The sequence below is a fragment of the Rhinoraja longicauda genome, chromosome 28, assembly GCF_053455715.1.
Source record: "Rhinoraja longicauda isolate Sanriku21f chromosome 28, sRhiLon1.1, whole genome shotgun sequence".
Classification (NCBI taxonomy): Eukaryota; Metazoa; Chordata; class Chondrichthyes; order Rajiformes; family Arhynchobatidae; genus Rhinoraja; species Rhinoraja longicauda.
In genome coordinates, this window is record NC_135980.1 from 28,733,149 (window position 1) to 28,760,930 (window position 27,782).

The 27,782-nt window shown below is 47.5% G+C and overlaps 2 protein-coding genes across 2 annotated transcripts in view; one reads left to right on the forward strand and one right to left on the reverse strand.

Annotated features, from left to right (window-relative positions):
- The window catches only part of LOC144607345 (dedicator of cytokinesis protein 7-like), a 160,536-nt gene that overhangs the window by 41,740 nt on the left and 91,014 nt on the right, over positions 1-27,782 (forward strand). The gene's annotated exons all lie outside the window — the stretch shown is intronic.
- LOC144607346 (angiopoietin-related protein 4-like) lies at positions 363-24,075 on the reverse strand. Its single transcript, XM_078424112.1, has 7 exons — positions 23,009-24,075; positions 20,287-20,397; positions 17,232-17,346; positions 6,616-6,729; positions 5,602-5,697; positions 3,867-4,142; positions 363-1,939 (listed from the first exon to the last, which is right to left on the reverse strand). The coding sequence occupies exons 1-7, from the start codon at positions 23,504-23,506 to the stop codon at positions 1,764-1,766; spliced, it is 1,386 nt and encodes a 461-aa protein (XP_078280238.1). The 5' UTR covers positions 23,507-24,075; the 3' UTR covers positions 363-1,763.

Consider the following 27,782-nt stretch of genomic DNA (forward strand, 5'->3'; position numbering starts at 1 on the left):
CCCACAATCCAAAGGTTTGTCGGTTAATTTGGCTTCCGTTAATTGTTAATAATTGTCCCTGGTGCGTGTAGGATAGCGCTAGTGTACGGGGTGATCGCTGGTCGTCGCGGACTCGGTGGGCCGAAGGGCCTGTTTTCCACGCTGTATCTCGAAACGCCTAAAGGTTGACCTCTTTCATTCAGCTCTCTGTGTCCGTGTGATGCCACAGTCAACAGTGGCACAACCATTCTTTGCTCAGACTCCAAGTTATCTCTGACAGCATGGATTAATAAATACACTGGGGAAAATGTTTAAACCAAAGATTTTTTTTTTTTTAGACAAAAATCTGATTTCGAGAATCATTTGATATTAAAATAACAGCTTTTAAAGGTTATGTACAGCAGACAATAGAAACTGACGCACTCCCTCCTGGGAACAGCTGAGCGCTTTATAAATTACAAAAAGGCATATTAGAATATTAAATGCTTAAATATATAAAGCAAAGAAACAATTAACACTCACAATTCTGCACAGCTATCCTTAGCCATGGTGATAAAGTCAATATGACTTGGAAACATCCCTGTGGGTAGGAATTGAGTTAAAGTGTAACAGCTAAACTGGTATAAATAGGGCGGCTGGGGCAATGTTATTGGAGACACGGGAGCCGTGCCGTTATCAATGGGCTTTTGCCAGCGTGCAGGTTGCACTTATGTTCAATTTATATATATATTTTCCGGTGCCCCTCTTATTAATAGAACAGGCACAAGTCAAGGGATTTTTGTTGCTTTCCGGGCGATCGGAGCCACTTATGAGGCATGCCGTGTGTTGTGCCGTGCCGTGTGCTTTGGCGCGCCGTATGTCGTGGCGTGCGGTGGGTCGTGGCGTGCCATGTGTCGTGGCGTGCCGCGTGCCGTGTTCTGGCATGCCATGTGTCGCGGCGTGCCGTGTGTCGCGGCGTGCGTTGTGGTGTGCCGCGCGTTGCGGTGTGCCGTGCGTTGCGGCGTGCCACGTGTTGTGGCGTGCTGTGTGTTGTGGCGTGTGTTGTGGCGTGTGTTGTGGCATACCGTGTGTTGGCCAGCCGTGTGTCGTGGCGTGCCGTGTGTTGGCCAGCCGTGTGTCGTGGCATGCCGTGTGTCGTGGCGTGCCGTGTGTCGTGGCGTGCCGTGTGTTGGCCAGCCTGCGCCGGTCCTTCCGTGGAGGGCTCTGCCGCTAAATGTGGATTGATGAAAGCTCATCGACGTCGGGCGGCTTCGCACCTGCATGGACGGCGGATCACCGGGTGCACACTGGCCCAGGCGGTTACACCAGGGATTTGCCCGGTCGGTCTGACTGTCTGTGGCGGGGGTATGCACAGGATAGATAAACTCTGAGCTGAGGGCAAGGTGAGAGAAGTCTAGTGGGAGTTAACTGAAGTGGTGTTGCTACTATTTTGTTGAACTTAGACACTTGCAGGAAAACCTATCGGTAGCGTGGAGCGGCACGTATACTTTGGGAATGCTTGGGTAGCTCGGCCGTTTAATCTTGGGGAGACTGGCTGCATTGGTTTGTTGCTTAAAACATAAGACAATACATGTTCAGAGACTCGGATCAGTGCATCCTCTTTGCATTATACTCTCATCTCAAATGCAAACAGCCAAACTTGCTGTTTTAAATTTCTCTCTGTCTCCGTCTCTCTCTCTCTCTCACACACACACACGCGCCAGGAACACACACACACGTACACACACACACACACGCGCGCGCGCACGTAGACACAGTCTCTGCCAGCGTTTAAGATTTTGACGTTAAGCCTCGAGTTCCATTGGACGAATCATCATGGTGGTGGTTTTCAGGGGGTAGGTCCGGCCCTTCCAGGACTTCCAGAAGATGCCCCGCTTCCTCTCGCGTCGCTGCTGCGGCTTGCTGGCGAAATATTTGCCGTTCAGGTTGGCCTGCCCGCAGGTGGAGAACCACCACCCCCCTGAAACAGGCAGAAAGTTGGGTTGGAAGCAAGCAGCAAATTGGGGGAAATAAGCATCTCAATGTGATCTGTCATCCCGTCGAATAGCCACCCTCTGGTCTGTGAGAACAGGGCTGGGCTCTCCCCCCCCCCCACTACTTGTGGGGTCACAGAGCGTGGAGACAGGCCATTCGGCCCAACTTGCCCATGCCTTCCAGCGGAAGAACATCATGGCGAGTGGAAGAATGAGAAGGGAGCATGTTGGCAGGCGACGCCCAAGCCCCAACTGTAATGGGCCACACTGATTTAAGGTACGCACCAAGTACTGTTGCCAACTGTCCTGTATTTTGGGCTAAATTGGTTTGTCCCGTACGGGACCGCCCTTATCCTGTATTAGGCCCAGGGGGCGCTGTAGGCCCAACTACAACACTGTAGTTTAGGCCCCGACAGTTTAGGCCCCGACACTCTAGGTTTCCAACATTTTAACTCCGGACAGTCTGGCTCCGGAGGCCCGGGCGCCGCCTAACGGAGGTTACGTAGCAACCCGCCTCCCGGCCCGGGCAGCCGCCATTGGTGGAGCGGTAGCACGTGGCCGCTGGCTGGGTGAGATCACATGGGGCGCGGGGTGGTGACGTCACCTCGTCCTGTATTTGGGAGTGAGATAGTTGGCAACCCCTAGCACCAAGTTGGTGGAATCTTCGACTTTGCAAGACCCCCAGTTGCGATCAACCATCAGTTTGGGGCGGTAGAGTTGCTGCCTTACGGTGCCAGAGACCCAGGTTCTATCCTGACTGTGGGTGTTGTCTGCATAGAGTCTATACGTTCTCCCCGTGACCGCGTGGGTTTTTCCCGGGTGCTCCAGTTTCCTCCCAAACTCCAAAGATGTACAGGTTTGTAGGTCAATGTAGGGCGAGGGAATCTTATAGAAACATATAAAATTCTTAAGGGATTGGACAGACTAGGTGCAGGAAAAACATTCCCAATGTTGGGGGAGTCCAGGACCAGGGGTCACAGTGTAAGAATAAGGGGTCGGCCATTTAGGACTGAGATGAGGAAAACACTTTTTCACCTAGAGAGTTGTGAATCTGTGGAATTCTCTGCCACAGATGGCAGTGGAGGCCAATTCACTAGATCTTTTCAAGAAAGAGTTAGATTTAGCTCTTGGGGCTAACGGAATTAAGGGATATGGGGAAAGCAGGAACGGGGTACTGATTCTGGGTGATCAGCCATGATCATATTGCATGGCGGTGCTGGCTTGGAAGGCTGAATGGCCAACCCCTGCACCTATTTTCTGATTCTATGTAATTGACTTCAGTAAAATTGATCCTAGTGTGTCGGATAGAACTAATGTGCATACGGGTGATTGTTGGTCGGCTTGGACTCGGTGGCCGAAGGGGCTGTTTCCACACAGCATCTCTAAACATCAGGGGGAGTTCCCAGCATCCACCTCCCTCCACAGTTCTCTTGTCTTTCATGGGAAGGTGGGCTTTGGTAGAAGAAGGCTGTTGATGGGAAGCGGGCCGGCGAGATAAGAGTGGGCTCGGGTGCGAGCATGGAATTTGGCCGGTTGACATTCCTCCGTGCATTGGTCATAAGTGATAGGAGAAGAATTAGGCCATTCGGCCCATCAAGTCTACTCCACCATTCAATCATGGTTGATCTATTGCTCCCTCTTAACCCCATTCTCCTGTCTTCTCCCCATAACCTCTGACACCCGCACTAATCAAGAATCTGTCAAACTCTGCCTTAAAAATATCCACTGACTTGACCTCCACAGCCTTCTGTGGCAATGAGTTCCACAGATTCACCACCCTCTGACTAGAGAAGTTCCTCCTCAGTTCCTCCTTCCTAAAGGAAGGTCCTTTAATTCTGATGCTAGTCCTGGACTCCCCCATCTATTGCATCAGATACACCCGCAGCGTAGGCACCCACCTGCCTTGGTACTGACCTGTCAGGTGTTTGGCACAGTTCATGTTGAACTTCAGATCATGGTCTTGGTCTCGAGTGGAGAAGCGCAGGCCACTCGACTCACTGATGGCGTTCTTGAGGTTTCCGGAGATGGGGCTCTTGAGGGTCATGGTGTATTCGGTGGCCTCGCTGCCCAGACTGCAGGGATACTCTGTGTACTCAGTGTGATTCTCCCAGTCCTCCAGCTCGATGCGCAGCAGGTAACTGCCCTGGCGCATGATGGTGTAGAGCTTCTCCAGACCCAACCAGAACTCACCTGCAAGCGGGAAAACCAAAATGAACAGGTGCCGGGAGGAACTGAATATGCTGGTTTACACCGAAGATAGACACAAAAAAAGCTGGAGTAACTCAGCGGGTCAGGCAGCATCTCAGGATAGAAGGAATGGGAGACGTTTCGGGACTGGAGAAGGGTCTCGACCCGAAACATCACCCATTCCTTCTCTCCAGAGATGCTGCCTGACCTGGTGAATTACTCCAACATTTTGTGTCGATCCTTGTCTAGTCACTCAAGCTAAATGTTTCTTTTTAGCATTATCTCGATAACTTATTACTAGTGTGACCTGGCCAGAACCCTTCAGCCAGCATCGTCAAAGCATAATTATTCAATATTAATCATTCAATATTGATTATTCAATATTGATCATTCAATATTGATCATTCAATATTGATCATTCAATATTGATCAATCAATATTGATCATTCAATATTGATCTTAGCTAGCAGTGGTCAGATGCATCATAACAATGACTACTGTGAAAAGCTTTGCGGTTTCCTCAAGACTATGAATGCCATTGATTTTTACTTTTTTAAAATGTGGATTTAGAACTAGTTTGTATAACATTTTACATGCAGAAAACGAATGGTTTATGTTGCTGTTTATTCCCCCTCTGCCACATTCTTTTGCCGAGCACCATTTTTTTAGTGCACTACGGCACCTCACCGGCAGGGAGCAGCACACCCAACTCTACACAAAAGGTGGCCACAAAATGCTGGAGTCACTCAGCGGGCCAGGCAGCATCTCTGGAGGAGAAGGGACGGGCAATGTTTCAGGTCGAGGCGCTTCTTCAATCTGCCTGTCCCGCCGAGTTACTCTAGCATTTTGTGTCTATCTTGGATTTAAACCAGCATCTGCAGTTCCTTCCTGCACATGATATTGGAGTCATTGAGGCCATTTAATATAGGAAGTGGGACTGAGAAAGAGGAAAACAAAATGCTGGCGTAGCTCAGCGGGACAGGCAGCATCTCTGGAGAGGAGAAAGGCGTGCCGTTTTGGGTCGAGACCCTTCCTCAGACAGTGGCATAGCGATAGAGTTGCTGCCTTACAGCGCCAGAGACCCAGGTTTGATCCCGACTACGGGTGCTGTCTGTACGGAGTTTGTACGTTCTCCCTGTGACCTGCATGGGTTTTCTCTGAGATCTTCGGTTTCCTCCCACATTCCAAAGACGTACAGGCTTGGAGGTTAATTGGCTTGGTGTAAATGTAAATTGTCCCTAGTGTGTGTTGGATAGTGTTAATGTGCGGGGATCACTGGTCGGTGCAGACTCGGTGGGTCGAAGGGCCTGTTTCCGTGCTGTATCTCTAAAATAAAATAAACTAAAGACGCTGAGTTACTCCAGCATTTTGTGTCTACTACTATTCGATGGTCAGAGGCTAAATTAATCCTCCAGACCCCAAGATACCAACGAGCAAAGGAACGGCACTAAATTCTATTTACCAGTGAGGTTGCCAAATCCATCCTTGTACGCTTGCCAAAGGCGGTCAAAGTCAACTGACCCGTCCATCCGTCTCTGAATCACAGTCCAGCCACCTTCTGTGGAAACACAACAAACCATTGAGCATTCTCTGGATTCCAGTCAGTGTTGCAGTGCTGATTTGTTTTGGTGCCGGAGCTGTCACTGGGGCCGGAGCGGCCGCTGTTAAATTCCCCGCTAGTTAAAATTCCCCGTTGTTATTTGGGTTTTTTTTTTTTACAGAGGTGCCGGAGCTCCGGTGAGCGGTGCTCCGGTGAGCGGTGCTCCGGTGAGCGGTGCTCCGGTGAGCTCTGGCAGTTCTGCACCCCTGATTTCAGTGCCCTCACACGGGAGATTAACTTATACTGGAGGAAATGTTTCCCACAGTTCAAACTACGATATGCCATTCCAACCCCAGAGTCACACTCAAATGAAGACGGGCATTTTGACAGTACCGGGTGCCATAGTCGCTGGAGTTTAGAAGGATGGACTCATTGAATAGCTTACCGAATAGTGAAAGGCCTGGATAGAGTGGATGTGGAGAGGATGTTTGCGCTAGCATCAGAGGGCACAGGCTCAGAATAAAAGGACATATCTTTACAAAGGAGACAAGGAGGAATTTCTTTAGCCAGAGGGTGGTAAATCTGTGGAATTCATTGCCACAGATGGCTGTGGAGGCCAAGTCAATGGATATTTTTAAAGTGGAGATTAACAGGTTCTTGATTAGAACAGGTGTCAGGAGTGATGGGGAGAAGGCAGGAGAATGGGGTTGAGAGGGAAAGATAGATCAGCCATTATTGAATGGCAGAGTAGACTCGATGGGCTGAATGGCCTAATTCTGCTCCTATGACTTACGAACACAAGACCCAAGTGTCCCTGCTCCTCAGTGAGAGCTTTGTTCTTCACCTCAGTTCATTGCATGGTTTTCTTACTGACCGCACTTCATTTCATCTACTGCAGATCCCACACTCTGCTTCCAATAACATCCAAATTCTTACCATCGGTCATTCGACAGAATACTTCAAAGGACTGTGAGCCCACAGGCTGGACTCTGTGCACACTAGTAGTCCGCTGTCCTTCCAGGAATAGTTGGTGACAGTCAACAGGAAGTTCTGCAGAACAAAGAGGGAGTCCATCAGTTAGACTCTGGGCACTTCTTTATGTTTCGTTAAGTTTGTACATTAATGAAATGTAACTCTTTACTTTCACGGAGCTTTTATTGCCTCTAGTTTACTTTAGTTTAGAGATACAGAGCGGAAACAGACTCTCAGGCCCACTGACCAGCGATCCCCACACGCTAACACTATCCGACACACACGAGGGACCATTTTACAATTATGCCAAAGCCAATTAAGCTACAAACCGGTACGTCTTTGGAGTGATTCGAGGAAGACCTAACATGTTTTATAGACAGTCACATTGGTAATTGGTAAATTGGCAGCCAATTTGTGTTTACTAAGTTCCTACAAACAGCAAATACGACAACGGCCTAATTTGTGTTGGCAATGTAAACACTGTGGATAACCCTTACACTGTTTGAAGTGTGTGGTAAGGAACTGCAGATGCTGGTTTACACCGAAGATAGACACAAACTGCTGGAGTAACTCAGAGGGACAGGCAGCATCTCTGGAGAGAAGGAATGGGTGACATTTCGGGTCGAGACCCTTCTTAAGACTGAGAGTCAGGGGAGAGGGAAACGAGAGATATGGAAGGGTAAGGTGTGAAAAGGACAGATCAAAGGGGACGGTGATCAAGGAAAATGTAGAAAAGATCATTGTTAGTTAGGGGAAAGTGACAACGATGCATACAATGTAAAATGTAATCAGGAGGACAGTCAGCCAGGTGTGAGAACTAGGATGGGGAGGGATGGTGAGAGAGAGAGGGAAAGCAAGAGTTACTGAAGTTTGTGAAGTTGGGTTGTAAGCTGCCCAAGCAAATTAGTGTCGTGTTATTGTTTTCAACATTATAGCATTCTTTAAGAATGGGGTAGATGTTGTGTTCAAATCAATACAGACTGGCCTTCAACTGCCAACCTTTAGACTCGGTGCAAACATGTTTCCAAATTTAGTTTAGTTTAGAGATACAGTGTGGAACCAGGCCATTTGGCTCACCGAGTCTGCCTCGACCAGTGATCACCTGTACATTAGTTCTACGCTTCACACTAGAGACAATTTACAAAAACAAACTTACAAACCTGCACATCTTTGGGATGCGGGGTGAAACCAGAGCACCTGAAGGAAACCCACCTGGTCACAGGGAGAACGTACAAACTCTCTGTACAGACAGCACCCGTGGTCAGGATCAAACCCGGGTCTCTGGCGCTGTAAGGCAGCAACTCTACCACTACGCCACCCTGATAAATGAACCTACCCCAATAATGCCAGTGGCAGTGCCCTACCTGCCCAAATACAAGTATTCCCAATCTGATCATACCATTGGCTTTGAGTTCAATCCCAAGATAAATCTTACAAAGGAAGAGGAATGGGCCATTAAACTCATCCTTCCTTCCCCCCAGTTTGTTAACCATCCATGATGGAGCCGAACCCAGGCGACTCTTTGCCTGCTGGCCACAGAGCAGATCTACACACTCACATTACAATCGCTCCACACTCTTCAATCTCTACTCATACACCAACATTTCTTACTTTAACTATGATCTTCTTAAACTCCTCTCAGATCAGGGGCAGCTTCTTCCCAGCTGTTATCAGGCAACTCAATCATCCTACCACAACCAGAGAGCAGTGCTGAGCTACTATCTACCTCATCGGTGACCCTCGGACTATCTCTGACCTGACTTTACCTTGCACTAAACGTTATTCCCTGATCATGTATCCGCACACTGTAAATGGCTCGATTGTAATCATGTATTGTCTTCCTGTTGACTGGTTAGCACGCAACAAAAGCTTTTCACTGTACCTCGGTACACGTGACAATAAGCTAAACTTACAAACGATAAATAAACATACGCAGGAATGGACCATTCAATCTTTGATTAGTACAGGTGTCAGAGGTTATGTGGTAAAGGCAGGAGAATGGGGTTAGGAGGGAGAGATGGACCAGCCATGATTGAATGGTGGAGTAGACTTGATGGGCCGAATGGCCTAATTCTACTCCTATTCCTCATGACCCCATGAATGTGCTCCACCACTCAATATGATAATGGCTAATCGCTTATCTTAATATCACATTCCTGCTTTCATCCGAGACTCCTTATCATGCCGTTTGTATCTGAAAATGTATCTATCTCCTCCTTACACATATTCAGCAAATTTGGCCTCCACAGTCCTCAATTGAAAATGAATGCCACAAGGTCACCATCTTCTGCTCACCTCACTCTAGGGTCACCAACTGTCCCGTATTGGCTGGGACATCCCGTATTTTGGGCTAAATTGGTTTGTCCCGTACGGGACCGCCCTTGTCCCGTATTAGTAGGGTTGCCAACTTACTCACTCCCAAAGAAGGGACAAAGGGTGACGTCACCGCCGCGCGCCCCACGTGACCTCGCCCAGCCAGCGGCCACGTGTTCCCGCTCCACCTATCCTACACACACACACACTAGGGACAATTTACATAAACACCAAGCCAATTAACCTGCAAACATGTACGTCTTTGGGGTGTGGGAGAAAACCGAAGATGTCGGAGAAAACCCACGGGGGGAACGTAATTTTTAAAATATATTTTTGTTGTTGTTTACAATGGGTTTTACAGAGTACCATGTTCTGAAGAAGGGTCTCGCCCCAAAACGTCACCCATTCCTTCTCTCCGGAGATGCTGCCTGACCCGCTGAGTTACTCCAGCATTTTGTGTCTACCTTCGATTTAAACCAGCATCTGCAGTTTTTCATCCCCTACACATGTTTACATATCTGTTGCGCTACCACAAGTAAGAATTACATTATTCAGTTTCGGGACATCTGACAATGAAACACTCTTGACTCTTCAACCCCACTGCGGTGCAAATTTGGGACATTTTCTACATGGAAGGTATTTGCCAGGGAGCAACCCTAAAGTAGAACCCAGGAACGGCAGATGCTGGTTTATACCAAAGATAGGTGCAAAATGTTGGAGTAACTCAGCAGGTCAGGCAGCATCTCTGGAGAAAAAGGATGGGTGACGATCAGGGTTGGGACCCTTCTTAAGAAGAGCAATCAATCCTCGAGCTTTTGTTACTTCTACTGTACAATTTGTATTGCTGGAAGGAGCAAAACTAACATGTTCACAGAATTTTGGCTCGCAGAAGGTAAATTCACCATCAAACTTTAAAGCAGGGCCAAGAGCGAAGATTTATTGTTCGGTAAATATTTTTGAGTTTTACTCTCCTCTTCAAAAAGAATGGCTCAACCTTGAACAGAGAAGCATCTTGTGCAATGGAATTGATTTTGTCCTTTGTGACAAGCAGCGAGGATTATTTGCTTGAACTTTGTACATTGGCAGCTCGGCAGTGCCAACTCACCAGATTGGAGCAACCGTCAAAGGTTCAGCTCGTGTGCTGCAATTTAAAAAGGTTCTTTACGCCTCTCGGCCAAATATCAGAAGGTTTGACCGTTGCACAGTGTGGGGGCGGGGGGGGGGGGGGGGCGGGTCGAACCCATCACCCTCGGCAGTTATGGGGATAAAATCTCCCCGCTCTGCTTCGCAAATACTCTTCTCCCCAATTGCCTTTGTGGCTTTGAGTTGAAGTTAAGTGCCTGTCAGCCGGTGGGCACCAACATGCACTATCCTCCCAGTTTGTGAACTTTGCCCTACTTTAAGCCCTGTATTAATCTTTAAGCCCCTAAATGGATTTACCAAAATAAGCTAATGATGTAAAATGAATAAGTTCAATAACTTTAAAATACCCTTGGGTTCTAGATAAAGCGTACTTGTGTCTGGATTTACTAGCTGCTCCATTCAGTAGATGCATCGCCAGTTTATTTTTTTACTTTAGCCAAGGACATTGCTTGTGTCGCCAAACTATGGAGAACATGGCTTTTAATTGCTCACGTGCTGATGTGAGTATGTGAATGAAAAGTTCATGAAAAAGGGGGGGTTTCCCCTCCTGAGCTGCCTTCCTGTAAATCATGGGCTAAGCTGGAGGGTGGGGGGGAACGAAAAGGAATCAGTTCAATAACTTTAAAATACATTTTTTTAAACTTGGATTCTAGATCTTAGCTGTTTCGTTCAGTAGATGGGTCGCGTTTATTTTTCACTCTCAGGGTTCGGCCAAGTGTGGAGATTTACACTCGTGGAGTTTGAGTAATTTTCAGTAAGGGCGTCGCATGCTGGTTCACTGGTATAAAGCTCTAAACAGCAACAAAGGCAGCTCAGTGTTGTTCAAGGTGAAAGGATTAGAAGGGCTCCTTCGGGACTTCTTAAAGAGGCTAAAGTAACCACGAACTTTTACCTAGTTGTCCAGGGATTCTTCTGCTCCCCCTTGTAAAAGCAGTCAGGCATTCCAGATGGCTTAATCGGAAAGAACTGGGTCATTTCAGGCAATTAACCCCCACAGAACTGTTTGTGTTGGTTTCCTCTCATTTTAAACTCATTTAGTGACAGGATCTCTCACGAGTAACCCTGGGCTCAGTCAGCAACTAACTCCCTGCTTGTAGCATTAGGTTTCACAGCTACCATCTGTTCAACACTTTCGTCAGGGAAATAATTGTAACACAGTGAATTGATCTTATTTTAATTCATTTCCACCCTTTTTAATCAGATAACAGGAACACACGTAGTGCAAGATGTATTAGGTATACAGGGCAATGAAGGCTGAGAGAAAGTGGTAGATTATCTTTATATTCTGAACTATTTAAACTGGTGCAAAGTTAACAAACAATTAATCTGAAGAAGGGTCCCAACCCCCAAAACATCACTGATCAAAGAAGTGCAGATGCTGGTGTACGCCAAAGATAGGCAGAGTGCTGAAGTAACTCAGCAGGTCAGGCAGCATCTCTGGAGAAAAAGTTTTGGGTCGGGACCCTTCTTCAGACTGAAGGTTGGGATGTGGGCGAACAGTTCGTGAGGCGAGAAACGTCCAGGACCAAGCAGGGCCAGCCCTGCTCTTTTCACACCTCCACCTCTTCACCCCCCCCCCCCCCCCCCCCCCCCCCCCGCACCCGCACCCTTCCCAACCCCCTACTTTCAATCACGGTCAGACTGAAGAAGGGTCTCAACACAAAAGGCCACCGATCCTTTCCCTCCAGAGATGTTGCCTGGCACGCTGAGTTACTCCAGCATTTTGTGTCCACCTTCGATTTAAACCAGCATCTGCGTTTTTTTCCACTGCGAATCATAATCAATGCCCATCCTAGTACAATCATGACACAACTCCATCTGTTCAGTTCATCGCCACGTATACCAAGGTTCAGTGAACAGCTTTTGTCGCGTACTAACCAGTCAGCAGAAAGACAATGCATGATGACAATCAAGCCATTAACTGCTCCAGACCCCCCACTGGCTCTGGGGTCTGGGATCGGTGTACACGACTACTCCCCCTCCTGAATCCATGCCCCAAAATATTCCACATAAACTCCTGTCAATGTATTATTGTAAACCCTGCCAAAGAACAAAGTTTTGACCATCTTTTCTAATTGCTCTTTGATATCCATTTTATTATACTCTGAAGAGCTGTGTGATATTGGATTGTCACCTTGTGGTGGTGGAGAGGCTTGTGTGGTCCTGAGACCCTGAGAGCGATGCCGTCTGGAGCTAGGCTCCTGGTAGGGTCACCCATGGCGGTCAGGTTGAGGGGGAGGTCCCTGACAAAGAGCAATCCAAGCAAGAGCTCAACGCTGAAACAGGCGGAGGATGACGGCTGACTTTAGTGGAGCGTCACAACAGCTGGGAAGGCAGATGAAGGCTGCAGCAGAAAAGGGTCCCCAGTCATCTTGGACTCCACGCCTCTGGATCCTGACCCAGATCTGTCAAGGACCATGTGGTGGCTGTCTGTGCACCAGTCTCCCCACGTTAAACAAAGTCACACACAGGCGTGCTCCATGGAGAGGACGGTCATACTCGCTTCCAGTGACCGCCGATGATAAAGGTGCTAGTTAAATGCAGATTGGTGTTGCGGTAGTGAATGCCGTTGTTAGTTTAGTTTACTGTGGCGTTGCTGCCTCATTGCTCCAGCCATACAAGTTCAATCCTCACCTTGGGTGCCGTCTGGGCAGCGGTGGCATCTTTTCATCAGATCATAAGTGATAGGAGCAGAATTAGACCATTTGGCCCATCAAGTCTACTCCATTCAATCATGGCTGATCAATCTTTCCCTCCCAACCCCATTCTCCTGCCTTCTCCCCATGACTCCCGACACCCGCACTAATCTAAAATCTATCTATCTCTTCTTTAAAAATGTCCACTGACTTGGCCTCCACAGCCTTCTGTGGCAAATAATTCCAGATTCACCACCCTCTGCCCTTTGTTGGTGACAGGCAAGGAATCTACATTAGGAAAGTTGAAAGTTACATAAACTCGATATAGAGGGTGTATGGAACCAGCTACAAGAGGAGGTAGTTGAGGCTGGGACTATCCCAACGTTTAAGAAACAGTTAAACAGGTACATGGATAGGACAGGTTTGGAAGGATATGGACCAAACGCTGGCAGGTGGGACTAGTGCAACATAGAAAATAGGTGCAGGAGGAGGCCATTTGGCCCTTCGAGCCAGCATTGCAAGCTGGCTCGAAGCGTAGCTGGGACATGTTGGCCAGTGTGGACAAGTTGGGCCGAAGGACCAGTTTCCACACTGTGTATGCAAGATGCCGAATAATGAAATCCAGGTTACCACTGAGGTAGTGAGGGGCAACGCTATTAAGGCTGATTTTATTGTCACCTCAATTCCCACCCCTTCAGTAACCAAGGACATTTCAACCTTGTGTTTCAATATTACTAAATTATATAAAACTTTCCAGATCACAAGTGAAGCTGTATTTTTATTTTAAAAAAAAAATAAAGTCCCTGGTGAAGACTGACAGCTTGCTTCTTTACCCGAGGCACTTGGCTCTTTCCTGTAGCTGGCTGGTTTAGAAGTGGGGGAAAGGTCAGTGTATTTTGTAAGGGAGAGAGAGAGGGAGAAAAAAAATCTGTTGAACGGTAGCGATCGCACAGAAAATAACAACCCACTGCAACGCTCTGCACAGAAGTGGGAAGTTATTGTGAATAAAGCTGTTCAACTTTCACTCACTTGGCCTTGTGCCACGTTACTCGTCCCAGTTTTATTTTAGAAACAACAAAATAAAGAACCGTTTAAAAAAAAAACTCTCCCATTTTGCAGATAAAAGGCTCTTAATATTTCCTCCCAGCTTGCTGTCGACTTCAACTTTCACCCAGTTGGCTGGCGACCAGAACTGCCGTATTTCATTTGTCAAAAATTCCTGAACAGCCCATTGTCTGGGAAAATCCTCCACCTCCTCATTTTCTGTCTCTCCGTGCAAGCACTGTGCCACTGAGGGGGACAGTCCCTTATATTGATCGGTCCCAACACAAGGAGTGCCCAGTTCTGGGATCAAACCCAGAATCATTCATCACATTATATACAAAGCAGGACCCTGCTCCACAAGACATTTTTAAATCAAGAATTTGCCTTTTAATTTCTCTTAAAAAAAAAAAAAAATGAACAGCATTATTGTTTATATTCTATTCTGCCCCTTAAACATAAAGCAGCCTTGCGCAAGAAGGAACTACAGGTAGATAGACACACAAAGCTGGAGTAACTCAGCAGGACAGCATTTTACTCCAGAATTGTGTGTCTATTCGGTTTAAACCAGCATCTGCAGTTCCTTCTTACACAAGGAACTGCAGGTGATGGTTTGCACTGAAGGTGGACACAAAATGCATGGGTAACTGGGTGGTTAATCTGTGGAATTCATTGCTGTGGCTGTGGAGGCCGTCAATGGATATTTTTTAAGGTGGAGGTTGACAGATACTTGATTGGCAAGGGTGATGGGGAGAAGGCAGGAGGATGGGGTTGAGGGAGAAAGATAGATCAGCCATGATTGAATGGCAGAGTAGACTTGATGGGCCGAATGGCTTAACTCTGCTCCTAGAACTCAGCAGGTCAGGAAGCATGTCTAGAGAAAAGGAATGGATGACGTTTTGGGTTGAGACCCTTCTTCAGACTGAGTCAGGGGAGAGGGGAACACTTTATATTTGGATGGTCTTCGATCTCGAGTGCCTTTAATAGTCAGTCCTTCATGAATACCTTGTACAAGATTCATTCACAAAGAATAATTGGAAAAGAGAAGCCACACCATCTATTTGCTATTATGTTTCCACTCGGAGGCTACTAGTTGCCAGTAAGATAGATCCTTCATGACTCAACTGCAATATCGAAGGCATCGTACAACATGCAAAGCGGGTCTCAGGATATTTGAGCAAAGGAGAAAGTCCCATTCAATTCATTTGTCCCCCCCCGCCCCCCCCCCCCCGACAGCTACGAACTATGGCAGACAGGTTCCCTTTAGCCAGCCGGGGTCTTGGCCTATTTGCCAATAATTTGTTTGAACAAACAATCACAGAATGTACAGTGTTTTCTCCAGGCAGAATCTCAGAGGAATTTGCCTGCTACGCTCCCTGCACATTACTCATCAAGTGCCCTTTCTCCTACTTGGCAGTCAGCCAGGAAGACATTCCTTGTGTGGCTGTGTTGTACAGAACGTTCAGAGTCCAGCTGGATCTCCGTACCAATTTAACCTCAGCTCAACAGGCACCCGCAAGTCAACTTGCAATCCCAGGTTCAGTGATTCAGAGTCCCCAGCTAGAGCAGACCTGGGATGACATGGCTCCACATACATTACCATTTGTACGGTACACGGATAGTCACAAATTGCTGGAGTCAGCGGGACAGGCAGCATCTCTGGAGGGAAGCAAAGGGCGCCATTTTGGGTCTTCTTCAGACTTCGGGTCTCGACCAGAAACGTCACCTATTCCTTTTCTTCAGAGATGCTTGCCTGACCTGCCAAGCTACTCCAGCATTTTGTGTCCATCTTCAGTGTAAACCAGCATTTGCAGTTTCTGCTCACATATATTGGAGAGGCATAGATAAGGTAGATGGCGGGGAACTTCTTCCACTGGTGGAAGGTTTAACAACGAGGGGACATAGATACAGGGTAAGGGGGAGGTTGGTTTCGGGGGGATGTGAGAAAGAACTTTTTCACCCAGAGGGTGGTTGGAGTCTGGAACTCACTGCCTGGGGTGGTGGTGGAGGCGGGAACACTCACAACGTTTAAGAGGCATTTGGATGGGCACTTGAAATGCTACAACATTCAGGGCTACTGTCCAAATGCGGGAAAATGGGATTAAAATTGGACTGTGTTTGGTAACGGGCGACGCAGACACAATGGGCCGAAGGGCCTCTTTCTGTGCTGTAGGACTCTATGAGATGTTTGTCACAGATCTTGTGATCACTGGACTCCCTCAAAAGATTTCCTTAAATTTCCTGTGGAACATGCCAATGAATCAATAATTGTGGGTATTCATTTTTATTAAACATAGTTTACTTAAAGACTTAAAAAAAACAAATAGGATGATGGGTGTATGGAACGAGTTGAGGCAGGTATTATCAACACGTAAAAGAAACATTTAGACAGGTACATGGATAGGGCAAGTTTAGAGGGATGTGGGCCAAACGTAGGCAGGCAGGCAGGTCTAGTGTAGATGGGGCATGTTGGTCAGTGTGGGCCTGTTTCCACACTGCACTACTCTATGACACATTGTGAGCTGCACATGTTTTACACGTACTTGAAGCTTTTACTACCTCTTATGGAAAGATGGGAGGATCGCTGGGTTTTCAACGAAATGATTCAGCGACACAGTTGTTGTTTCCAATGATCTGGGTTCAATCCGTTCCTCTGAGGTTGCATGTGTGGTGGAGTTTGCATGTTTGTAGTCACCATGCGAGCTTCCTGCAAGTACGACCACACCCAACAGATGTGCAGGTTGGTAGGTCAGTAAAGAGTATGTAGTGAGTGGTGGAATCTGGTGGTAATAGAGAAGGAAGTGCGATTCCTGTAAACGAGGGCTGGGTGGTCAAAGTAGATTGTGGGCCAAGGGGCCAATTTTGTGGTAGGAAGGAACTGCAGATTACACTGAAGATAGACACAAAATGCTGGAGTAACTCAGCGGGACAGGCAGCATCTCTCAATCCTTCTATCCAGAGATGCTACCTGTCCCGCTGAGTTACTCCGGCATTTTGTGGTGTACGGCAGTCACCGTGGCACAGCAGTAGAGTTGCTGCCTTACAGCGAATGCAGTGCCAGACACCAGAGTTCGTTCCCGACTATGGACGGAGTTTGTACGTTCTCCCCGTGACCTGCGTGGGTTTTCTCCGAGATCTTCGGTTTCCTCCCACACTCCAAAGATGTGCAGGTATGTAGGTTAATTGACTTGGTAAATGTAAAAATCGTCCCTAGTGGGCGTAGGATAGTGTTAATGTGCGGGGATCGCTGGTCGGCGCGGACCCGGTGGGCCGAAGGGCCTGTTTCCGCGCTGTATCTCTAAACTAATAACTCCATGAATGGATGCAACTACAGGGAATGGTCAGAGGAGGTATCTTTTCAGAGTTTACTGTCTTCCACATGAAGTGTAGGCTGGATCAGAGAATTGTGCAACATTGTGTGCCTAGATTCAGATGTACAACACTTACTGTCTGCTGGTGTAGGCTCCACACTGGTGCGAGCATGCGGAAATATGTCCATCTGCCGCTTGAGAATCAATTTCCAACTTGGACTGTCCTTGAGCTGCAGTCTGCTTTCTTGAAGCTAAGAAAAATAAATAGCATCATAGAACATAGAAAATAGGTGGAGGAGTAGGCCATTCAGCCCTTCGAGCCAGCACCACCATTCAATGTGATCATCAGTACCCCGTTCCTGCCTTCTCCCCATATCCCTCGATTCCGCTAGCCTGAAGAGCTCTATCTAATTCTCTTTTGAAAAGCATCCAGTCAATCGTCCTCCATTGCATTGGCTTCCGAGGCAGAGAATTCCACAAATTCACAAGTCTCTGGGTGGAAAAAAAATTCCTCCAGATTGCACATTTGGAAAAAGTTATGATTCCAACAGTCTACAGTACAGTCTTGCATGCAGATCACAGGGCAGGTGGATGTGGGAAGGTTGTTTCCACTAGCGGGAGAGTCTAGGACCAGAGGCCATAGCCTCAGAATAAAAGGCTATACACTTTTAGAAAGGAGATGTGGAAGAATGTCTTTAGTCAGAGGCTGGCGAATCTGTGGCATTCATTGCCACAGACGGCTGTGGAGGCCAAGTCAGTGGATATTTTTTAAGGTGGTTTTTAGGTTCTTGATTAGTAAGGGCGTCAGGGGTTATGGGGAGAAGGCAGGAGAATGGGGTTGAGAGGAATAGATCAGCCACGATTGAATTGCAGAGGTGACTGGATGGGCTGGATGGCCTAATTCTGCTCCTAGAACTTATGAATTACTCCGATTACAATTGACAATAGAAAATCAGATAATTTAGATAATTTAGATTGTGTATATATTCCTGTCCTGAGGTAGACACGCAATGCTGGAGTAACTCAGCGGGTCATGCAGCATCTCGGGAGAGAAGGAATGGGTGACGTTTCGGGTCTCCCGAGATGCTGCATGACCTGCTGAGTTACTCCAGCATTGTGTGTCGCCCTTCGATTTTAGACAATAGGTGCAGGAGGAGGCCATTTGGCCCTTCGAGCCAGCACCGCCATTCAATGTGATCATGGCTGATCATTCACAATCAGTACCCCGTTCCTGCCTTCTCCCCATACCCCCTGACTCCAATATCCTTAAGAGCTCTATCTAGCTCTCTCTTGAATGCATTCAGAGAACTGGCCTCCACTGCCTTCTGAGGCACAGAATTCCACAGATTCACAACTCTCTGACTGAAAAAGTTTTTCCACATCTCCGTTCTAAATGGCCTACCCCTTATTCTTAAACTGTGGCCCCTGGTTCTGGACTCCCCCAACATTGGGAACATGTTTCCTGCCTCTAACTTGTCTAACCCCTTAATAAACTTATACGTTTCTGTCCTGATCAGTGTTTGTTTGTTGTGTTGGTACAATGCGTTTTATCTCACTCCAAATCCCCACATTGGAATTTTGCTTTTTCATTGTCCTTTGGGGACACTGAGTCCTGGCACAATGATCCAACACCAAGTCAGGACTAGAACAAATTCCAATTCTCTCCACACCCAATGGCCCCAACTCACCGCAAAAAAAACAAAAAACATGCTAATGGGAAGAGATCTGGCATCTGGACAATTACAAACCTCGTCACCACCGTTCCAGATTCAGTCGGCTCCATTGCTTCTCTGAGCAAAGACCAGCTATCTCAAAGGTAGACCCCAAGGTGCTAGAGCCCCTCAGCGGGGCAGGCAGCACCTCTGGAGAAAAGGAAGAGGTGACGTTTCGGGACGAGACCATTCCTTTCCTCTCGAAGAGTTTCAACCCGAAACATCGCCTAGTTCTTTTCTCCAGAGGTGCTGTCTGACCTGCCGAGTTACTCCAGCTTTTTGTGTCTATCTTTGGTGTAAACCAGCACCTGCAGTTCCTTCCCATCAGTTATCTCAGGCTGGGCCCATATTAACCATGAGAGCAGGTCCCACATCTCCCATATAGTTGAATATTTTCTATTATGCGCACAACATAACTAGACACATTTAACTGTTAAATTCCCGTGTATACTTAGTGCTGATCGAATAATGAAAAACCTGGATTGAGTAGACTCTCCCACTAGTGGAGAGGATGTTTCCACCAGTGGGAGAGTCTAGGACCGGAGGCCACAGCCTCCGAATAAAAGGACGTACCTTTAGGAAGGAGATGAGAAGGAATTTCTTTAGTCAGAGGGCGGTGAATCTGTGGAATTCATTGCCACAGACGGCTGTGGAGGCCAAGTCAGTGGATATTTTGAAGGTGGAGATTGGCAGATTCTTGATTAGTGCAGGCGTCAGGGGTTATGGGGAGAAGGCAGGAGAATGGGGTTGAGGGGGAAAGAGATCAGCCATGATTGAATGGGGAGTAGGCTTGATGGGTCGATTGGCCTAATTCTGCTCCTACAACTTATGAATTTATGATCACACTAACGACTTTGCCACTTGTGCTACCAGGACCCTCCTTTTTGTCCCCCACCAAAAATAATTGTCAACAACTATTTACAAAAATACAAACAAACTCACCACCACACTACAAAATAAACAGATATTCTCAAATAGTAAATCACTATTTCCCCATCCTTATTGAGGATCATTCCACCCTCCCATGGTGCTCAGCAGTCCCGGAAATCCCCCAGGGCTCTGGTGAGCAGCGCGTAGTCCCTTCCTAGTCCCTGTCCACCCGGGCTGGCACAGACCTAACCGGGTGAAGGGGCAGGCAGCCATCTCGGGCAAAGCCCTCTTCCGCCGTGACTCGCGGATGACCAGCTTGGCCTAGGATTGCCAACTTCCTCACTCCCAAAATAAGGGACAAGGTGACATCACCGCCCCGCGTGACCTCACCCACCCAGCCAGCGGCCATGTGCTCCCGCTCCACCAATGGCGGCCGCCCAGGCCGGTGGCTACACAGCCTCCGGGGCAAGGGCGGTCCCGTACAGGACAAACCAATTTAGCCCAAAATACAGGATCTCGTGGCTAATAAGGGACAGTTGGCAACCGTAGCTTAGCCAGGCCTAGGGGCAACCCAACCAGGACATCAGGCCCCTCCTCGTGGTCACACACCTTGCTTTGCAGAACCTTGATCTGGATGTTTTGCTTGTCCAGCTGCCACTGTTGGTCTTTGATTCTCGTCAGCAGCTCATCGATGTTTTTACTTTGATTTTCCATAATGGACTGCAAAACAAAACAAACCCAAAATGATTGGACAAATAAACTTTTATAAAGTGCACAAGTACTTTTATATACATTTATAAAGTAAATAGACACTTTTCTAAAGTATGCAGTTTAAACACGGCCGGTGGCGCAGCGGTAGAGTTGCTGTCTCACAGCGCCAGAGACCCGGGTTCGATCCCGACCACGGGTGCAGTCTGTACGGAGTTTGTAGTTCTCCCTGTGACCGCGTGGGTTTTCTTCGGGTGCTCCGGTTTCCTCCCACACTCCAAAGACGTAGAGGTTTATAGTTTAATTTGGCATTGGTGAAAATTGTAAATTGTCCCTAGTGTGTGTAGGATAGTGTTAGTGCGGGGATCGCTGGTCGGCCTGGACTCAGTGGGCCAGAGGGCCTGTTTTCACACTGTATCTCTATAGTCCAAAGAACAAACACTGACTGAGATATTTGGATCTCAATGGATATTTGAAAACTATTCCAATTTGTTTCACTGGGTTGTTTAAATTAATACTGACTAGCTAATTAATTTATTGCAACGTATGGGAGGCACATTCCCAATCTCGTTGTACCCCTGTACAATGACAATAAAGATATATTGTATTGTATTAAACAGCACCAAACGCAGATTATTTACTCATTTATTAATTAGCCCTTTGTTGGATCTTGCTGTGGCGGCAGGCAAGGAATTTACATTAGGAAAGTCGAAAGTTACATAAACTGAAGGTAGACAAGAAATGCTGGAGTAACTCAGCTGGGACAGGCAGCAACTCTGGAGAGAAGGAATGGGTGACATTTCAGGCCGAGACCCTTCTTCCACACAGTTTCTTTGAGAGACACTAAATGCTGGAGTAACTCAGTGGGACAGTTTGCAAGACCACAGCATTTTGTGTCTATCTTCGATGTAAACCAACATCTGCAGTTCCTTCCTCTACAGATGGTTCCTTTTTCTGCGTGGTGGTTTATCAGTACTAACTAGGCAAGTGTGCGGAGTGAACAGAGAGAGAACGAAGGGTCTCGACCCGAAACGTCACCCATTCCTTCTCTCCAGAGATGCTGCCTGGCCCGCTGAGTTGCTCCAGCATTTTGTGTGTCTGTCTACCTTCGATTTAAACCAGAATCTGCAGTTTTTCCCCCCCTCAATATTAATACCGCTGGGATGGTATGACGACTAGACTGGTGTACAGACTTTAACACGCAGCGCCCTCGGCACTTTCTGTTCCTGTGTTTCCCAGTTTGTAAACAGCTCCGTTTCACAGCTAGACTATTCCTCGACCCATGTCCTACATGTTGTTTTTGGAGAGGGAGTTGGGGGGATTTTGGCTGTCGCTGGAAGGAGCACGCCGGGTGAAGATTTTTTTTAAACACACATTCTAACTGAGCGTCTGAACACTGCAGACTTCGCGGTTAGAATTGGTGCGAGTTAGCTCGCCAGCTCCTACCCAAGGCTAATTCACTTTAACTTTCACCCCGAGTGCACCAAAATGCCACTTATCTCACGTTTACCCGAGATTCGATTGATCCAAGTCATTTTCATTATAAGTGTTCTTTTATTTACACAAGTTCTAGGAGCAGAATTAGGTCATTCAATCAGTCTGAAGAAAGGTCTCGACCCGAAATGTCACCCATTCCTTCTCTCCCGAGATGCTGCCTGCCTGACCTACTGAGTTACTCCAGTATTTTGTGAATAAATACCTTCGATTTGTACCAGCATCTGCAGTTATTTTCTTACACTATTCAATCATCGCTGATCACCACTTCAATATTCACAACACTTTAAGACCATTTAGATATTCACAATACGTTAAATGCATTTATTTAAAGATTTTACTGAGTGTAAACCCGAGACATTTGATGTGTCGGAAGGAACTACAGATGCTGGTTTACACCGAAGATGGACACAAAATGTTGGAGTAACAAACGTGGGACAAACAGCGTCTCTGGAGAGAAGGAACGGGTGATGTTTCGGGTCGAGACCTTTCTTCAGACTGAGAGTCAGGGGAAAGGGAGATTGATAATGGAATGGTAAGGTGTGAAAATGCAGATCAAAGGGGACCTTGTCAAGGAAAATGTGGAATTGATCATTGTTAGCTGGGGGGAGGTGACAACGAGGCACACCACCAGTAAAATCAGTATTTATTCACAAGATGCTGGAGTAACTCAGCAGGTCAGGCAGCATCTCTTGAAGGGTCTCGACCCGAAACGTCACCCATTCCTTCTCTCCTGAGATGCTGCCTGACCCGCTGAGTTACTCCAGGATTGTGTGTCTGTCTTCGATGTACAGTTCCCCCTATTACACACAGAACAACGAGATTCTAACCTGCAGCAGCACAACACAACATGCAAACGCAGTGCAATGTAATAAACGAGAGGAAACAAAATCCAGCGTGCGTCTGAAGGAGGGTCTCGACCCGAAACGCCACCATTCCCTCTCTCCAGTCCCGCCGAGTTACTCCAGCATTGTTTGTCCATCTCAGACTCTAGATAGACACAGAGTGCTGGAGTAACTCAGCGGGTCAGGCAGCACCTGTGGAGAGGGAGTGGGTGACGCTTGGAGTCGAGACCTTTCCTCCGTGGCTCTGCTGTACGAGGCTGTGGCAGGTTAGAGTTAACACTCACTCGGATACTTTTGGAGTTGGCCAGGTCCGTGGTCTCTGCTGTCCTGCCGCCGGCGAGCCTGCCCACCTTCTCCTGCAGGCTCTGTAGCGCCTGGCCCATCCGCAGCCGGTCGCGGCTCATCTCCTCCACCTTGTCGCGGAGGAGGATGATGCCGCCGGCGTGGCCGGGCTGTGTGTCCGGCCCGGTGCTGCCGGCGTGGCCGGGCTGAGTGTCCGGCCCTGCCCGCTCGGCCAGCTCGCCCAGCGTGTGGTTGTGAGCCCGCAGCTCCTCCACCACGCCCCGCAACTGCTCCCTGGTGCGGTCGACGTGTTGCTTCAGGCCGTGGCCGAGCTGCAGGAGGCCGTGAGCGATCAGGTTCACCTCGTCCCAGGACGCGAACTCCATCCTCCTCTCCTTGGCCGAGGAGCCCTTCCTCTCGCCGAGGTGGCTACCGAGAGCCCGGGACCAACTGGCCGCACAGAGAGCGATGCACAACGCGCCACCCAGAGCCAGCTTCATGTCCCCTGCCTCAGCGCCCACCCTGCCCGTTAAAAAACGTCCCTGTGTGATAGCTCTCTCTCGCTTCTATTTTCTTTCTCTCTCTCCTATTTTTTTCTCTCTCCTATTTTTTACTCTCTATTTTCTTTCTCTCTCTCTTCTATTTTCTCTCTCTCTCTTCTATTTTCTCTCTCTCTCTTCTATTTTCTCTCTCTCTCTTCTATTTTCTCTCTCTCTCTTCTATTTTCTCTCTCTCTCTTCTATTTGCTCTATCTCTCTTCTATTTTCTCTATCTCTCTTCTATTTTCTCTCTCTCTCTTCTATTTTCTCTCTACTATTTTCTCTATCTCTTCTATTTTCTCTCTCTCTCTCTCTTCTATTTTCTCTCTTCTATTTTCTCTCTCTCCTATTTTCTCTCTCTATTTTTTAATCTCTCTTCTATTCTATTCTCTCTCTCCTATTCTCTCTCTTTCTCTCCTATTTTCTCTCTCTTCTATTCTCTCTCTTCTATCTCCTTTTCTTCTCTTTCTCTCCTATTTTCTCTCTCTATCTCGGTGTGTTCTCTCTGCCACTGTCCACCACGGTGCTCCGTGTCTCCCGTGTTTGCTCGATTTCCCCCCTTTAATAGAGGTGGTGGCGCCACGCCTCTTGGTAAGCAGGACACTGTGGCAAACGCGGCTAGGGAGCGTCTCCAAACCGCTCCACCAGCCTCACGGGCAGAGGGCGGAAAAACATGCTGGAAACTAGTCACAGCTGTTTTTATCGAAGAGTTTGGTGGTTTTTTGAAAAGTTTTTTTAAAAATCTAGTTTTCAGCAGCGCTACCTTCCACAGACGAACGTATTTATTTCACAAAATGCCGGAGTAACTCAGCAGGTCAGGCAGCATCTCAGGAGAGAAGGAATGGGTGACGTTTCGGGTGGACACCCTTCTTCAGACGTTCTTCAAACGTCACCCATTCCTTCTCTCCTGAGATGCTGCCTGACCCGCTGAGTTACTCCAGCATTTTGTGAAATAAATACCTTCGATTTGTACCAGCATCTACAGTTATTTTCTTACACCTTCCAGAGACGTGAAGGAAAGAACTGCAGGTGCTGGTTTAAATCGAAGGTAGACACAAAACGCTGGAGTAACTCAGTGGGTCGGGCAGCATCTCTGGAGAGAAGAAATGGGTGACGTTTAGGGTTGAGACCCTTCTCCAGACCCCTTCCAAAGCCGTGCAGGTTTGTAGCTACAAGAACTGCAGGTGCCGAGTTTAAACCAGAAGATAGACACAAAGTGCAGGAGTAACTCGGCGGGTCAGGCAGCACCTCTGGAGGAAAAAGTATAGGGGGCGTTTCGGGTTGGGACAGGTGAGACTTATTTAAGGAAAGGTATGCGGAGGAGGAAAAATGTAGAGTTAGATACTTTCTGGTAGAAGGAGACATAGACAGATTAGCTGAAAAAATTTAAATGTGGAAGTAAACAACTGCAGATGCTGATTGATACCTAAGAGACTCAAAGTACTGGAGTAACTCAGCCGACCAGGCAGCATCTCTGGAGGAAAAGGATAGGTGATGTTTCGGGTCGGGACTCTTCTTCAGTATCTTATCCATTTCATCTTTAGTCAGAGGGTGGTGAATCTGTGGGATTCTTTGCCACAGAAGGCAGCAAAGGCCAAGTCAATGGATATTTTTAAGGCAGAGATAGATAGATTCTTGATTAGTACGGGTGTCAAGGGTTATGGGTAGAAGGCAGGAGAATGGGGTTAGGAGGGAGAGATAGATCAGCCATGATTGAACGGTGGAGTAGACTTGATGGGCCGAATGGCATAATTCTGCTCCTGTTACTTATGACCTTATGATCATCATTACTTTCGCTTATCTTTCATACATTTATTCTATATCTCTTTGTATCATCGTCTATATCTCTCGTTTCCCTTTCCCCTGACTCTTAGTCTGAAGAAGGATCTCGACCCGAAATGCCACCCATCCTTTTCCTCCAGAGATGCTGCCTGACCCGCTGAGTTACTCCACCATTTTGTGTCCATCTTTGGTATAAAAACAGCATCAACATATAGTGTTTACATACACTGTTGTGCTGTTGCAAGTAAGAATTGTATTGTTCTATCTGGGACATATGACAATAAAACACTCCTCACTCTCCATCATTCTGCAAACTGTCCCTAGTGTGTGGGATAGAACTGGTGTGCTGGTGATTATTGGTTGGTGCGGACTCAGTTGGGCGAAACTAAGCTCTAAACTAAACTTAAACTAAACTAAACTAACCTAATAAATCGGAGACCTTCACAAGTACACGTTATAGGAGTACAATCAGGCCATTCGGCCCATCAAGTCTACTCCATTATTCAATCATGGCCTCCTAATCCCATTTTCCTGCCTTCCCCCCATAACCCTTGACACCCGTTCTAATCAAGAATTTGTCTATCTCTGCGTTAAAAATATCCACTGACTTGGCCTCCACAGCCCTCTGTGGCAGTGTGAGTTCCACAGATTAACTACCCTCTGACTAAAGATGTTCCTCCTCACCTCCTTTCTAAAAAGAGCGCCCTTTAATTCTGAGGCTGTGACCTCTGGTCCTAGACTCTCCCACCAGTGGAAACATCCTCTCCACATCCAACTATCCAGGCCTTTCATTATTCCCGGAAGTTTCGATGAGGTTCCCCCTCAACCTTCTAAACTCCAGCGAGTACAGGCCCAGTGCCGACAAACGCTCATCATATGTTAACCCACTCATTCCTGGGATCATTCTTGTAAACCTCCTCTGGACCCTCTCCAGAGCCAGCACATCCTTCCTCAGATACAGGGCCCAAAATTGCTCACAGTACTCCAAATGCGGCCTGACCAGCGCCTTATAGAGCCTCAGCATTACCTTTGTGTTTTTGTATTCCAGTCCCCTTGATATAAGTGCTTTCCACTCTGTGCTTTGGAAGTTTGTCTGCTTTGGACGTTGGGTTTCCTTTGGCTTTTTAATGAGGTTTTCTTTGGAACTACCTCTCCAAAGGAACTCGGGGTTTGAGAGGATGGTTGAAGACTGGAGAATATGCATGTGGTGGTTTGCTGGCAGGAAGGGAATGTTTTCTTGTTGGCTTCAGTTGATTAAATTGGAAACAGCGAGGCAAGAGTAAGCTGCTGCAGCAGCAGGGGTTTAGAACTCAACACTGGATATCTCACTGAGAGTACGTCAACAACACATACATTTTAGAACAGAACTCCGTTTCAACCTCTGCGAGGAGCAATTTTCACTGTAGGAGCAAAGAGCTTTTCACTGTACCTCGGTACGCATGACAATAAACTAAACTAAACTAACAATGGGGAAGACGAGGAAACATAGAAAACATAGAAACATCGAAACATAGAAAATAGATGCATTCGGCCCTTCAAGCCAGCACCGCCATTCAATGTGATCATGGCCAATCATCCAGAATCAGTACCCCGTTCCTGCTTTCTCCCCGCATTCCTTGATTCCGCTAGTCCTAAGAGCTATATCTAACTCTCTCTGAGGGAGGGAGAAAGAGGTGCGGTTAGGATGGGTCTTTGAGAGAGAAATACTGAGGTACGTGTGTTGTGGAGAAGGGGATGATCATGACACTTCACAGCGTTTTACTTTCCAGCTTGGACTCAGTGGGCTGCTACGTACAATTTTCGTTTAGTTTAGCTTTGAGGTACCGCGCGGAAATAGGCCCTTCGGCCCACCGAGGCCACGCCGACCAGCGATCACCGCACAGTTAGCGCTGTCCGACACATTAAAGACTATTTACAATTCTTAACCAAAGCCAATTAACCTACAAACCTGTACGTCTTTGGAGTGTGGGAGGAAACCGGAGCACCCGGGGAAAACCCACACGGTCATGGAGAGAACGTACAAACTCCGTACAAACAGCACCTGTAGTCGGGAATGAACCCGGGTCTCTGGCGCGGTAAGGCAGCAACTCTACTGCTGTGCCACTCAGCTAAATGGGGGATTATGTTACGTATGGTGATAGTCTGGCTGATCTGTTTGCAAAAAAGGTATTTCACTGTACTTTGGTACACATGATAATAAAGAAACCATTGAACCATTGAATTTGTACCTCATTACACTTGTGATTTATCAATTGACTAGACCAAGTGGACCCGTTGGGCCCAAACCTCTCCTGCATTGGTGCAGCACCCTCTCCTCCCCCTCCCCTCCCCCCCCTCCCTTCCCCCTCCCCCCTTCCCTCCCCCCCACCATCCCCTCAACCCCCCTTATCCTCCCTCCTCCCCTCCCTCCACCCCCCTCCCTCCCTAGGAGATAGATTTAAACTTTAAAATGTGA

Bases quoted from the DNA above. Each gene is read 5' to 3' on its own strand.
- LOC144607346 (XM_078424112.1), bottom strand. From the start codon at position 23,506: ATGAAGCTGGCTCTGGGTGGCGCGTTGTGCATCGCTCTCTGTGCGGCC. The intron at 5,698-6,615 runs GTAAGAATTTGG...GTGTTTCCACAG, and splicing joins ATTCTGTCGAATGACCGATG to AAGGTGGCTGGACTGTGATT. The intron at 1,940-3,866 runs GTCAGTACCAAG...TGCCTGTTTCAG, and splicing joins CTGTGCCAAACACCTGACAG to GGGGGTGGTGGTTCTCCACC.